General features: G+C 45.3%; 2 protein-coding genes across 3 annotated transcripts; both read left to right on the top strand.

Moving 5' to 3' along the window:
- Nucleotides 1-1,079: 1,079 nt before the first annotated feature.
- Nucleotides 1,080-5,756, top strand: LOC119276864 (serine/threonine-protein phosphatase 7 long form homolog). Of its 2 annotated transcripts, none has more exons than XM_037558035.1 (4): nt 1,080-1,227; nt 2,952-3,220; nt 3,316-4,617; nt 4,774-5,756. In XM_037558035.1, exons 2-4 carry the CDS (start codon nt 2,960-2,962, stop codon nt 5,371-5,373), a joined length of 2,163 nt encoding a protein of 720 aa, XP_037413932.1. In that variant the 5' UTR covers nt 1,080-1,227; nt 2,952-2,959; the 3' UTR covers nt 5,374-5,756. The 2 variants fall into 2 exon arrangements, with proteins under 2 accessions (XP_037413932.1, XP_037413933.1); XM_037558036.1 differs by lacking the exon at nt 1,080-1,227 and adding an exon at nt 2,116-2,463.
- A 226-nt stretch (nt 5,757-5,982) lies between these two features.
- LOC119281479 (clathrin interactor EPSIN 1-like) lies at nt 5,983-9,965 on the top strand. The gene is made up of 10 exons (XM_037561990.1): nt 5,983-6,228; nt 6,333-6,384; nt 6,511-6,590; nt 6,699-6,777; nt 6,852-6,935; nt 7,028-7,173; nt 7,281-7,642; nt 8,046-8,212; nt 8,507-9,128; nt 9,506-9,965. The coding sequence occupies exons 1-10, from the start codon at nt 6,185-6,187 to the stop codon at nt 9,706-9,708; spliced, it is 1,839 nt and encodes a 612-aa protein (XP_037417887.1). The 5' UTR covers nt 5,983-6,184; the 3' UTR covers nt 9,709-9,965.
- The last annotated feature ends 2,895 nt before the right edge of the window (nt 9,966-12,860 follow it).

Below are 12,860 nucleotides of genomic sequence, written 5' to 3'. Positions count from 1 at the left end.
GTGGCGGCGTGGGGATAGGCCGGGGAATCGCCGGGGGGCGCGAGCGGCGGCGACGACGCGGCTGGATGGGGGTGGAAGTTGGAGAGCGAGCGCGCGAGAGTCCAGCGCGCGGGAGCGGACGCAGCAAATAAGCGGCGCGAGATTGCGTTTGGCCGGCGCGCTGAACTACATATGCCGCGCGCGCTGTTTTTGGCGCCCGCTGGAGCAACTATACCGGCTGCGCGCGCGCTAAAACGTCCATTTTTGCGGGGCGGCGCTAGTTTGGCGCGACTGTTGGAGATGTTCTAAGGTGTATTAGTTTTTTGAAAAAGACAAATTTCTTTTACTTTGACCAAGTCCAGGGCCAAAGATATCAACGTTCACAGTACTAAATAAATAAAATTTAAAAATTCATTTCAGGATGAATCTATTGAAATCGATCTGATATTATGAATATTGATATATTTCTTTACAAATTTGATCAAACTTAAAAAGGTTTGACTTTTCAAAAAACTAATGCACCATATATTTTGAAATAGTGGGAGTAATTTTTTTTATGAAAACCCCCAACAACACGAACGGCGCAACAAAGCGCGCCCAACCCTTTTAGTAAATCATGAATGTTCACATGGAAGGTTTTCTCTATATCATTCCACATTTATCTAGCAACAATGTATACATATTCATTCTCAGAAAAAAGCACACAAGTGATTTGGCTATTCCTCTCCTTCTCAACAAGTAATGACTTTTCCCTAAAAAAGAAAAAAACATGTAATGACTTTGTTTTAGAGAAAAGCCATAGGAAACCCTGAATTCTGGGGAGTACTTTGATATGTCAAACGCCAGGAAGATATATTGGTTGTGCACCCCTAACACTAACAATTTCATTTAGTGATCTAGAGGAGTAAACCCCTTTTCAGATCATTTTTTGGGTTGGTTTGTTTATTTTGGAAATAACTTTTTGGAGCGGCTGGCCGACTGGGGCTGGAAGAATCCCCGAGAAAGGCCGTCTGTTTGGGCTCGGCTCCTCCGGCCCAGAAGCTGGTGGAGCCGGCTTTTCTTTGTTGCGGAAGCAAACAGGTGCGTGCGTAGCTCCACTGCGGGTCACGGCTTCCGCTTCGCCGCCTCCGCCGCTGGAAAGCAAATTTCTAGGGTTCCCTTCTCCTCTCACGGAAAGCAAAAAATCTACCGGGGGGATCAGGAGCTTCTCCCCCGCCTCCTCCGGCGCCACCTCGCCAGCCTGATTTGGTAAGCCCGCTCTCGCACACCACGGCTGGATTTTACTCGCCTCCCTTGGATCTCGGCGCACGCTGTTGTCCCATTCTGTGCGCTCTGGTCCGGTGCGCAGATTATTCAAGTGCTTTGAGCAAGGGATAGTGGGTGGGTTGGATCGATATGTAATGGGGCAGTGGCACTACTATTTCCTGCTGAACCTGTTCTTGCGGCCTCCTATAGGCGGATGTTTCAATGGAAGTCCTTTTTCTCTGAATAAAAATGGGACACTAGTCAGCTGTAAGCCTGTAAAATGCTGGTTTCTTGTCTAAGGATGAGAAAATTGCTCAGTCGGACTATATACATGTGTAGGAGGAGTTGCTCTCTCCATTAATAAGAAGATTTAGATTTGAGATTTAGTTTTCCAGTTGGTCATTGCAAGTAGCTAGTTCCGTGGGGCAACATTTGGAGGGGAAAATAACTCACAGTTGACAGATTAGACCATGCTAAAAGATTTCTAATAGAAGATGAATGCCATATCTTTTAAGCATATGCCTTTTTTGATGGTATATGCTTCGTTTCGTTTTGTGCAGAGTTCCTTTCTTGTATATAAGCTATGGTTTTAAATCTTAACAGAATGAGCAGCGCTCACACCGTCCATTGGATTTTTTTTCTTGCTGTGATCATCTATGGCAGTTTTTTTTTTTTAAGAACTGAAGTAGACAAGCCTACTCAGAAGGACTAGGATATTCAGATATCAGTAGGGATCGTAAACTAGTCGGGACATCTGCAGTCAACCGAATATCTCCTACACTCCTAGTCAGTGCAGCCAGATTGTGAGCCAGGGAGTTTCTCCTTCTCTCCGCGTATCTGACAGAGCTCTCCGAGAAGGAGGACATAGCCTGACGAATATCCATCATGGTGCCGTAGCAGGGACAACGCGTGGGAGTCTGCGTCGACAGTTCCTTGACAGTGAACTGGCTGTCCGTCTCGATGATTACATGGCCATTTGAAATCTTGGCCAGCTCCTGGAGGCCGACAAGGACGGTTCTGGCCTCGGCCTCTTCCACGCTACTGCAGAATGGCAATTTTTTGCAGCAAGAGAAGAGTACACAGCCCCTGAAATCACGGGCAACAGCACCAGCGGAACTTTCACCTGTTTCGGCCAAATAAGCCGCATCAGTGTTGAGTTTGACAGTTCCTTGCGTTGGAGGGTTCCACTTTATGTCCTGGGCAGGTGGCAATCCCGGCGTGGTCACCTCCCTGACACAGGTGTTCTTCCCTCCCTTCCACTCAACTGAAGTTTCTGCATTTCTCAGCTCCTCCTCATACTGTGTTAGGACATGAACAGACCGTCAGATTGTTTCCTTACCGTGCTTGCGCACACAATCTTCCCGGAGGAACCAACAGCGCCATATAAGCAACAGGATTTTAGCTCGCATGTCCTCATTTACAGAGTCCAGGAGCACTTGTAGCCAATCATCACCTGTGTGCCTGGACTTTTGTTCTGGCGGTAGATTCCAGGATTCTCTCATGGCTGACCTTAGGCCCCTACTCTTTGTGCACATGATCACTGCACGGTGCTCATCCTCAGTACCATTCCCACAGATGCTACAAGTGCCATCTGTCACAAGAGTTCTTTTCCACTTGTTTTCCTTTGTTGTTAGAGTGTTCGTAGCCACCCTCCGTCCAAAAATTCTGATCTTCCCAGGGACTTCTATGTCATTCTGGCAACTGATGTAATGATTATTTGTTTGCAGAGTAGTCCATGTCTTCAAGGGCAAGAGGACGTGCACGTCGTGGCCGGGGCCGGGGCCGTGGCAGATGTTCTGTGGCAGAATATGAAATGGATCATCATGAAACATCTGCGCCTTCTTCGCCGAGTACCACTTCTGATAGAGAGGACAATGTTGGTTTCACTCCCGAACAAGTCCATGTTGCTTGTTATGCAGGACCTGCGGAACCTTCTTCCAGTACACTACTCAATCCTAAGATTAACCACCGTTCGGATGCAATTTTTGGCGATCAGGTTAGTCTAACGACAATAAACTTTGTCGTATTTCATAGTTGAACGAGTATTTTTTTTTCCGATACCACTGAATTCTATATTCTCTATTATTGCAGGCCCTGGAGCAGTTGAAGTTGCGTCACCACAAACCCTTGAAATTTCATGAGAGGTATCGTCCTTATTTGAGGGATGCTGGATTGCTTGGTCTCTCACAAATCTGCCAGAGAATGCCTCAATTGGACAAAGCCTTGATTACTGCTCTTGTTGAGCGTTGGAGGCCAGAGACCCACAGCTTTCACTTGGCTTCTGGGGAGATGACAGTTACACTTCAAGATGTTGCAATGTTGTTTGCTCTTCCTATTGACGGCCGCCCAGTTTGTTCTAGTACGGATCATGATTATGGGCAGATGGTCCTTGATTGTCTAGGCCATGATCCAAGAGGTCAATCAATGCCTGGAAAATCCTTCTTGCATTACAAATGGCTGAAGAAGCACTTCTATGAGTTACCAGAAGGGGCGGATGATCATACGGTACAGAGGCATGTTCGAGCATACATCCTGAGCCTTTTATGTGGAGTGCTCTTTCCAGACGGGACAGGAAGGATGAGTCTGATATATCTTCCATTGATTGCTGATCTTTCTCTTGTTGGAACATACAGCTGGGGCTCCGCAGCCCTCGCATTCCTCTACCGAGCTCTTTGCTCTGCTGCCTCCTCCCACAACATGAAGAACATAGGTGGTTCATTGCTTCTCTTGCAGCTTTGGAGTTGGGAGCACTCTCATGTTGGCAGGCCATTGGCTCGATCTTCCTCAGTCGTGGAGACAGACATCCCACAGGACTTGCCCCCAATTGGCTTCCGTTGGGTGGGTGCTCGCGCACAAAGTGAGAATGCTACTCGCTGTCTTAAGCAGTACAGGGATGAGCTAAATCTGCAGCGAGCAGATCAGTTGAAATGGGAACCATACATGCTCATCGAGTCCTCGAGCTTACCACCACTTTGTACAAAAGATGCTGACCTGTGGATTACTCAAGCACCATTAATAAATTTTCCTATTGTTGAGATGTATCTGCCTGAGCGAGTGATGCGGCAATTCGGGCTTCGTCAATGCATTCCACCACCTTTTCGACCTACCCTACAGACATTACATCGTATTAGTCGACGTGGTAGAGAGCGTGAAAATTGGGAAGAGACGCATCATGAGTATATTCAAGAATGGGAAGCACGGCGACAGCGCATATTTCGGGAGGCTGAGCAGTATGATTTGTCATCTTATGACGAGTATCTGCAGTGGTACTCTGGAGCTACACGGCGGTATCTTGTGCCATCGACCGGTGATGATGCTGAAGCAGGACTTTTATCCCCACCCGATGATTCTGATCTTCAGTACAAAGCCAAGTCTCCTATGATCCGTAAAGCGGTAAACCTAACTTATGCATCAAATTTATATGATTTGGTTCCACAGTTGACTGAACTAATGTTTTATCTCTAGATATAATAATACGATTTGAATTGAAGCTTGTCCAAGTAGTTCATGCATACTGAATCAGTACTGAAGATGAATTCTTTCCTGTAGGTTGATAAGCTGCATGGTATGATGAAGAAGGCCAAGACAGCCATGGCATCCACGGCTGATACGGCCACACAAGCCTTAGTGTTTCAATTTCTGCATGGCTTTGAAGATGTCCTCAGTGATCTTGGTGAGATCAAGGAAAGGGATGACCCAGAGGCTCCACCTTTTGATTCAGCTACTGGCTCATATGGCGGCTCAGCTACTGGCCATCACGAGCCTCTACTTTTGCTTGAAGCTGAACAGAACATTATATGTGACAATCAAGAGGGTGAATACCAGGAAGATGAGGACCTTCACACAGTGGAGCAGGCTACGTTGGGCCTCGAACCTATGGACGAGGTAAACCGCTGTGTCGACAGTTTACTACTGGAAGTGAACGAAAACTGTGACTCAGCTTCATTGGCGATTGAGAACTGTGAGGCAGCAGACTTTGATATTCCACAGCACACTGAGGATGTTGATCAAGCTGGACACACTGCTGAAATGGAACATGGTGTACAGGTGGTGGAACCCATGTCCACATGTGAGGAAAACAATGGTTTTGATTTGTGCCCTCTCCTCCACAAGACGGCGCCGATGTCAAACTTGAAGGTGATGATGTAGCGACGGCAGAACACGAAGACGCGGAGGAGGAAAACAACAGCGACTGTAATGGTGCCCCTTCCTCACACCCATAGTTCATCTGTCTCAGAGTCAGAGAGGAAAAGAGACATGATGCCGATTCCAGCTTCTTTATGTCCAGATATGTAGGGATTAGAATGTAGTTGATGCCGCTTTCCAGAGTTTGCCGTGATTGGCGTTTCATTTTTGCTGACATTATTCGGTTTGTTATGCAGCGTGATTCGTCGCTGGGACAAATAGCTTCTTGATGTTGGCTAAATGATTCAATCCATTATTTGTTTATTAGTCGTGCAGGTTTGGTTACTGGTGTAATCATTTAGCTGGTACTCTACTACTCCCTCTGTATAGTGATCTAAACGCTTTTATATTTTTTACAGAGAGAGTACTTATATAGGCAAAACTGTAGATAGGGGTTTCTTTTTTTACATCGGAGATTTTTAAAGGTGCTGTATTTACACCTTCCGCGTCTGAATATCAGCTTCAGGCGAAGATATCCTAATTTTTTGAGAAACTTCAGGCGAAGATGTCTAAGGAGTAGGGAGTAGAAAATATGGCCCGCCAGCAGTTGGGCTTTCATACCGCACACGTGAACAAGCCCATGGGTAGACGGCCGAGTCAGAGTCCAGTGCGATGGCCACACAGAGATAGTGTCCGGTCCGGGTGCTGACTGCCGCCAGCGTCGTTATTATTCCGCAGCGCTCCTCTCCGGACCCCGTCTCCGTCTTGGCGTCGCCACGCCACCGCCACCGCCACCGCTCCTCCGCCGGCGGGGTTGCAAGTCTCCAGCCCAGCCATGGATGGGATCATGAAGGTGCTCGATCACACCGTCCGGGAGATGTAAGACCCTACTTTTGTTTTCTCGTTTTGATTTGATGATCGTGCCCGGCGCTCTTTCATTTTCCCCATGCGCGCTTACCCCGGACGCGATCCCCGTTGCGCAGAAAGCGAGAGGTCAATCTCAAGGTGCTCAAGGTGCCAGAGATCGAGCAGAAGGTTTGAGTGATCGTGTATTCGTGTTTCATTCATTCGCCTGTGTAATTTGGCCTCGGGAAGGAAGAAATGTCCATGGTGTATCTGTGGTGTCACAACCATCCTGAAATTTTATGTTGTACCTGATAGGTTCTTGACGCGACGAACGATGAGCCGTGGGGGCCTCACGGTTCAGACATGGCGGACATTGCACGGGCCACCAAGAATATGTGAGTGCAAAGCGCTCCAATTCCAATTCTCCTCACTTGATCTCTGTATTTAAATTGAAGTTAATGAGTTTTCTGCACATTTTGATCGAGTCGTCGTTCTGCTTTCAGCGGCGAATGCCAAATAATTATGAAGGTGCTGTGGCAACGGTTGGGCAACACCGACGCGAATTGGCGTCACCTGTATAAGGTGATGAGCTCCAGCTAGGAATTATCCGTTCTGGATCGTTCCTTACTGACAGGATGTTTGTTCCACTTGCACAGGCGCTGGCTGTGGCTGAGTATCTTCTGGCCAATGGCACTGAGCGCGCAGCTGAGGAAATCATCGACAACAGCTCACAGATTGCGGTATGTGCTGCTGTGGCTCGTTTCAGTGTATACTTCCTTGTGTATATACTAGTATTATTTACCTCGCCCTGATGATGCTTTTATTTGTGAAGAAACTCACCACATTCGAGTTTGTGGAGCCTGGTGGAAAAGATGTTGGGCTCAATGTGCGCAAGAAGGCTGAAGCTGTTCTGGTCATTGTGGATGACAGGGAAAAGCTTCAACAAGCCAGGGAGAAGGCTGCTTCGACGAGGGACAAGTACTGCATTGCATTCGCCGTCGTCTTGTCGTGCATTATGTAAACATAACCCTCGCCTTTCCCTGCACATCTCAAATTTTGCAATTTTGCATGGATCATATGTTTAGGTACTTGGGGGTGTCATCAACTGGAATGTCATCATACAAATCAAGCGCAGCATCATTTGGCAGTGGCAGCTACTCCTCTGGTAGTCGCTATGGGAGCACAGCTGGTTCAAGGGGAACTGCCTCGTTCAAGGATAGACACACTGGCACAGAATTGAGCAAGAACAATAATAAGCCAAGTTACAGCAGCACTAGACAAAGGCCAAAAGAAGCTACTAATAAGAGTGCAAATAGCTCTAAATTAGCAAAGGGAGGCTCCAAATCATTGTCGAATCCACGTGCCGCACCTGGTGTTCCAAGTTCACAGAAAGGAAAAAATGAGGATGATGGCGACGAGTTCAATCCACGAGGATCTTCCACATCTGGTCATTATTTTTTCCTTATACTATATATATATATATATATATATATATATATATATATATAAAGTTTGGTTAGATTGTATGATTACCATGGTTTCCTTGTCACCGTACCCATTGTTATACACTTTTTTTTAACATGTTATGCGCTTATTATGCTGGTATCATTTATCATTCTGCTTACCAGACTAGCTAGCTAAGAGCCAAAGTTCTCCTTTGAATTTTCTTGTGTTTGGCGTACACACCATAGTGCCGTCGGCTATTTCTTACTGACAGTATCAAACATACTCACCGTAGCATTTGCTGGATTATTTCTGAGAGCCAAGTTCTATGCATTTTCTTTTATTTGATATACTCACCATAGTGTTGTCGGCAATTTTTCTCACTTAGCTTTACGTTTGGAGTGCAGTTGGAACAACTAATGTGAGCTCCAATAATTTGGATTTCTTTGGGCCAAGATTAATGACAAACGCTGGTAGTGCTGCTGTGCCAGAAATTGATTTGTTTGCGTTTGCAGATTTCCAGTCAGCCAATGCCCCATTAGAGGCAGCAACGTCAAGTGGTTCTCACCCTCAGGTTTGTTTTCTTGACCTTCTTCAAAAGTTATCCTGACCTAGCAATATCTTTGTAGCACAAATTGTTTTTCATCTCTTACAGTTGTTTGCAATAAAAATCCCACTTAAATATGATATATCAGTTTCACCAAAAATGGTGATAGGACAATGCAGTAATTCTGAAGATTCATAATCTAAGTAGGCTATTGGACTGTATAATTGACACTCACACTTCATTTTTATGATAAAACATTTCTACGGGTTGGCCATTTTGCATACTTTCTAACTAATTATCTGCATTCAAATGTCATTGCAGGACAACATTGATCTATTTGCTGGCAGACCATCCTTTGGTGGCTCAGCTACTGCAGACATGGAGTTCTCAGTACGTGGTGCTCCCAAAAAGCATATAGGGCAAAAAACTTCTTCCCCTGCGCAGCCCTCTGCGTCTGCTTTTGATCCCTTCAACCCATCCTTTGCCACAATATTCCCTTCGGACACAGAGTTTTCAGTGCGTGGCACCCCAAGCAAATCCAAATCCTCACAAGGAAAGCCCCCCGCACCTGAAAATTCAAGTGGCACGACTTTCGACCCTTTGGCTGGAATTCGGGTGAAGAGTTTCAACGGATCAAACTCTTCTGGTGTATGGTCTTCAAGTAAAGGATCAGCTGTTACTGAACCAACACATGGTTCTCCTGGGGCCACCAAGAGTTCTGATTGCAGTCCTTCGGAGGAGTTGAATTTTGGGGCCTTTACGTTGCACAAGGAATCACGCACGGTAAGTGCCACCAAATCCATGAACGAGTCACTCGCAAAGCAGAAGCAGGACTCCATGCCAGCATCAAAACCAGCTGTGAAGGGAGAGACTTTTCGGGTCAAATCTAGCATTTGGGCTGACTCTTTGAGCCGTGGGTTGATTGATTTGAATATAGCTGCCCGTAAGTATCCTTGCTCTGCTAATGACGACTTATTTGTCCTTTTGACTTTTCGTACCGCACGTGGCTGCCAATACCCCGAATTTCTTCGTCCCTGTTGCAAATTTGTTAACAATGCCGTAACATGAGTTCTGGTTGCAATTTAGTGCATACAGAAGATGAGTTGTAGTTCCAGGCACCCAGAAACCTTGATCTTATTTGTTTGTTGTAGAAAAACAATGTAAGATAGGCACTTTTCCTACATGACGCGTGTGCTTTTTCTTTGCTTTTAAATCATGTAGGCAAGGTGCCTGCTGGAATCTTGCGCTAGATATTCTAGATGATGCTTTGTTGACTGTAGCTAAGTAGCTTATGATCGCTCTACTTTTGGTGATGTGCAGCAAACATGGTTGGTCCTTCAGATGCCGGGGTCGTTGGGCGGCTCAGCAACGGCTCTGAGGAGAAAGCCCCAGAAGCTGTTCCATGGTACATGGAGGCAGCAACAGGCACTACTGAGTTTCCACGCTCCACAGGAGCAGGTGGTGAAAGCCGCATTTTCCAGCAGCAGCAGCAGCAGCAGCAGCACTTTGGGAACTTCAGGTGATCCTTGTTCAGGGTTGTATATTCTCGCTTACCTTGGGTGGGCATGCCTCTCCATCCGTGGTTCCCGCGATATCTGATTCTGATCTGTTGCGCATCTCTACATTTTTGCACCTGAACATGTGCCTTTTTCTTTTCGAGGTATGGACATGTATACTCTTCTTATGCAATGATCATTAGATGTAATCTGGGTCCTAGAGAAACACCTGTAATCTGCGTCCTAGAGATGCTACTATGATTTCGTATACATTAAAATGTTAATATACTTTGGGCAGTGACTGGATAAACTAAAGTGATGGTCAGAATGGTGCAAGGTGGCTCGTTCTTGCCCGTCCGTGCGCTCGCAAATGCGCTTTTTTTTATGGAGGGATCACTCGCAAATGCGGGCTGACACACCCTTCGGCGAGGAAAATATGGGCAGCGATGTACTAGCTCCACTAGAAGAACGCTCGTGCATTGCAACGAGGTCATATTAAATTTAAGAGTTCAATATTACGACATTGGCGACCTTTTTTATCATCAAATCCTCACACACACTCTCCTCCCTCCTTCCTCACTCTCTCCCTCTCTCTCTAACACACACACATAGCCTATTTTTCCCGTCAATAAGACTTACTCAATTGGCACGGGCTTTTTAAAAACTTACTAATTGCGTATATAAACATAATGCATGTCAAATTTCAGATGTGTAGAAAAATTGAATTCCACTTTAATTGCAATGTATTTAGATAAAAAAATGTAATTCAATGACCTATACTGACTCATCTGATGCACAAAATAAAAGAACAAAATAAAAGAAGGTGGTTTAAGAATATAAAACAGTTTTGCACTGCATCACAAACTATAGATAACACCTGAAAGCGTTTTTATACAGGTGCTATATACTCCCTCCATTCCTAAATATAAGTCTTTTTCGAGATTCTAACACGGACTACATACGGAGCAAATAGTTTAACATGTCATATATTTGGAGTGTTAAATACTTCAAACAAAAGGCAAACAAGCCATCACATTTGACCACATAGATTAAAATATCTGAAGGTGTCGCGGGCCAACACCTTGAATCTGGAGGTGTCGCGGGCGCTCCTCCTGATGCCACAAACCCTCGCCGCCGACTGCCTCACACGGATGGCCGTCCTGTCCCGCATCCTGCCTTGTACCGCAACACCGACACCAGCACCACCGATCCCCGTTCCCGGCGCCACCCTGCCATCGCAAATTAAATAGGTACATAAATGCTTTCATGATGAGGTTTATTTGTCATGATAGGTATATGCACGTGTGTTGCATCGGGCATTAATTTTTTTTAAGTGACAGGGGAACATATGGGCACACATCATGATGCAAATCAAATAACAAAAAAGAGATTATGTTTTGGTTATGAAGCATAGAACTTCTGACAACTTTGTCCTAAGATATACTAAAGCCAAAGAATATCATAGAGGGAAATCAAATTATCTGAACGACATGATGTTATTTCATAAAATAAGTTAAATGTACATTTAAAATTTAAAATTTCCAATTGGTTATCTTTACATGTAAATAAAAAGGTGGGAGTCAATATTACAATACACTTACCAAAAATGTTCCTCTACGAAAAATTATCATGAAGAATCACCTGCCAAGAATAAAAACTGAGAGCAAGTCTGCAAAATAACAAATTGTTAACAATATGTTCAGTAATATAAATCTCACTGTTCTTGCACACCCTTGAGACTTGAGAGCATATCATTTTCTCCCTTCAGACTATACTCTCGTCTATGAATAGAAAAAGAAAACCAAAGAAACTAAATTCAAGTCTGCAGAATAACACAAAGCATCACTAACAGTTCAGTACCATGTGAATGGAGACATACCATACCATCCTTTTTACCTTCCGACTGCACTTCTATTTGTGAGAATTACAGTAAGTAGATGGGCAATTTAGCAAAATACAACCATGGGAATATGGGAAGCCGTATAAACTGAATAATGTAGATAATATCACATGTGCATTGTTGGCCTCTAAGATGGAACAAAACTGAATACTACCCAAAACAACACACAAATCTGAGTGACACTTTTAAAATTTTATATCTCTCCTATACTACCTAATAAATTCAAGTTGTATACACCTTTTCCAATTGCACAAAAATTTAATTCAGCTTCTAAAGTCTGCAATGGCCCCATAATTCAAAACAGTCTGCAATACCCCCATTACTAACTCTAGTTCAGCAAATCCCTGAGGAAGAGTCATTGGTGAGGATGGGCTAACTCCGCCATATACCATAACTATTCTCAACTACCATATCCAGAAAAAGTATTGTTAATTTGACAGGATACCAAAATTGAGTTACAAATAGAAATAACAAAAGTAAAATGTCAAGCATAAGTATTCTATTCAGAGGAATCGTTCCCAAAAGCAATTTTGAGCCGAACACTAGAGCACATCAAGTTGTGACCACTCACATCCCAAATGATAGCAGATTTATTTAAACTGCCAATGGCATCACAGTACAAACATTAAAACCAGTAGCATCACACAGGAACATTATACAGTCAGTTAATGCATGCATACCTGCCGGTAACCTTGCTGTCATCACCGCTCACACTCCTCTGTGTGTCCTTCATTGTCATCTTTCCTTTGACCTAATGCTTCGGCAACTCCAACAACACATTGTTGCTCCAAGAAATCAGTGAACACCACAGAGAGGGGCGTACTTGGATCCTAAACTCCAAGCAACCAATTAATTAAGATCCCTTGCACACACATAGGCACACACACACACATACAGAGAGAGAGAGAGAGAGATCAGGGTATCCCAGGGTGAGGGATGAGAGAATCTGACCTACGGAGTGCGGCGCCAGTTGTGTGTCGCCGACTCGCCACTGCCGCTGCAAAGATAACACGACCATCGCTGCAAGACGCAGAATCTGTCGGAGCTCGCTCGCTCGGAACCGGCGAGGAACGCCGCCGCCAATAACTTGGAGTTTAAGCCCCGCCGCTGTACCTCCTCCCGCGCCTCCTAGATCATCTCCACACCGTCCCCGGAACAGGATCCGACTCCTACTCGCCTCCTCAGCCGGATCTGGCCGGAGATCGCCATCACCGCGCCCGGCGGCGCGCAGCAGCATGGCAGTGGGTGGCGGGGCACTGGAGGCGGCGCACTGGAGGTG

The sequence above is a fragment of the Triticum dicoccoides genome, chromosome 3B (assembly GCF_002162155.2).
Source record: "Triticum dicoccoides isolate Atlit2015 ecotype Zavitan chromosome 3B, WEW_v2.0, whole genome shotgun sequence".
NCBI classification, from domain to species: Eukaryota; Viridiplantae; Streptophyta; class Magnoliopsida; order Poales; family Poaceae; genus Triticum; species Triticum dicoccoides.
The sequence above is the reverse complement of the archived record's forward strand: the minus strand, read 5'-3'. Positions and strand labels throughout refer to the sequence as shown.

Coding starts and splice junctions, on each gene's coding strand:
- LOC119276864 (XM_037558035.1), top strand. CDS start 2,960: ATGTCTTCAAGGGCAAGAGGACGTGCACGTCGTGGCCGGGGCCGGGGC. Junction 3,221..3,315: donor ATGCAATTTTTGGCGATCAG/GTTAGTCTAACG, acceptor CTATTATTGCAG/GCCCTGGAGCAGTTGAAGTT. Junction 4,618..4,773: donor CTCCTATGATCCGTAAAGCG/GTAAACCTAACT, acceptor TCTTTCCTGTAG/GTTGATAAGCTGCATGGTAT.
- LOC119281479 (XM_037561990.1), top strand. CDS start 6,185: ATGGATGGGATCATGAAGGTGCTCGATCACACCGTCCGGGAGAT. Junction 6,591..6,698: donor GCACGGGCCACCAAGAATAT/GTGAGTGCAAAG, acceptor TTCTGCTTTCAG/CGGCGAATGCCAAATAATTA. Junction 9,129..9,505: donor TGATTTGAATATAGCTGCCC/GTAAGTATCCTT, acceptor GGTGATGTGCAG/CAAACATGGTTGGTCCTTCA.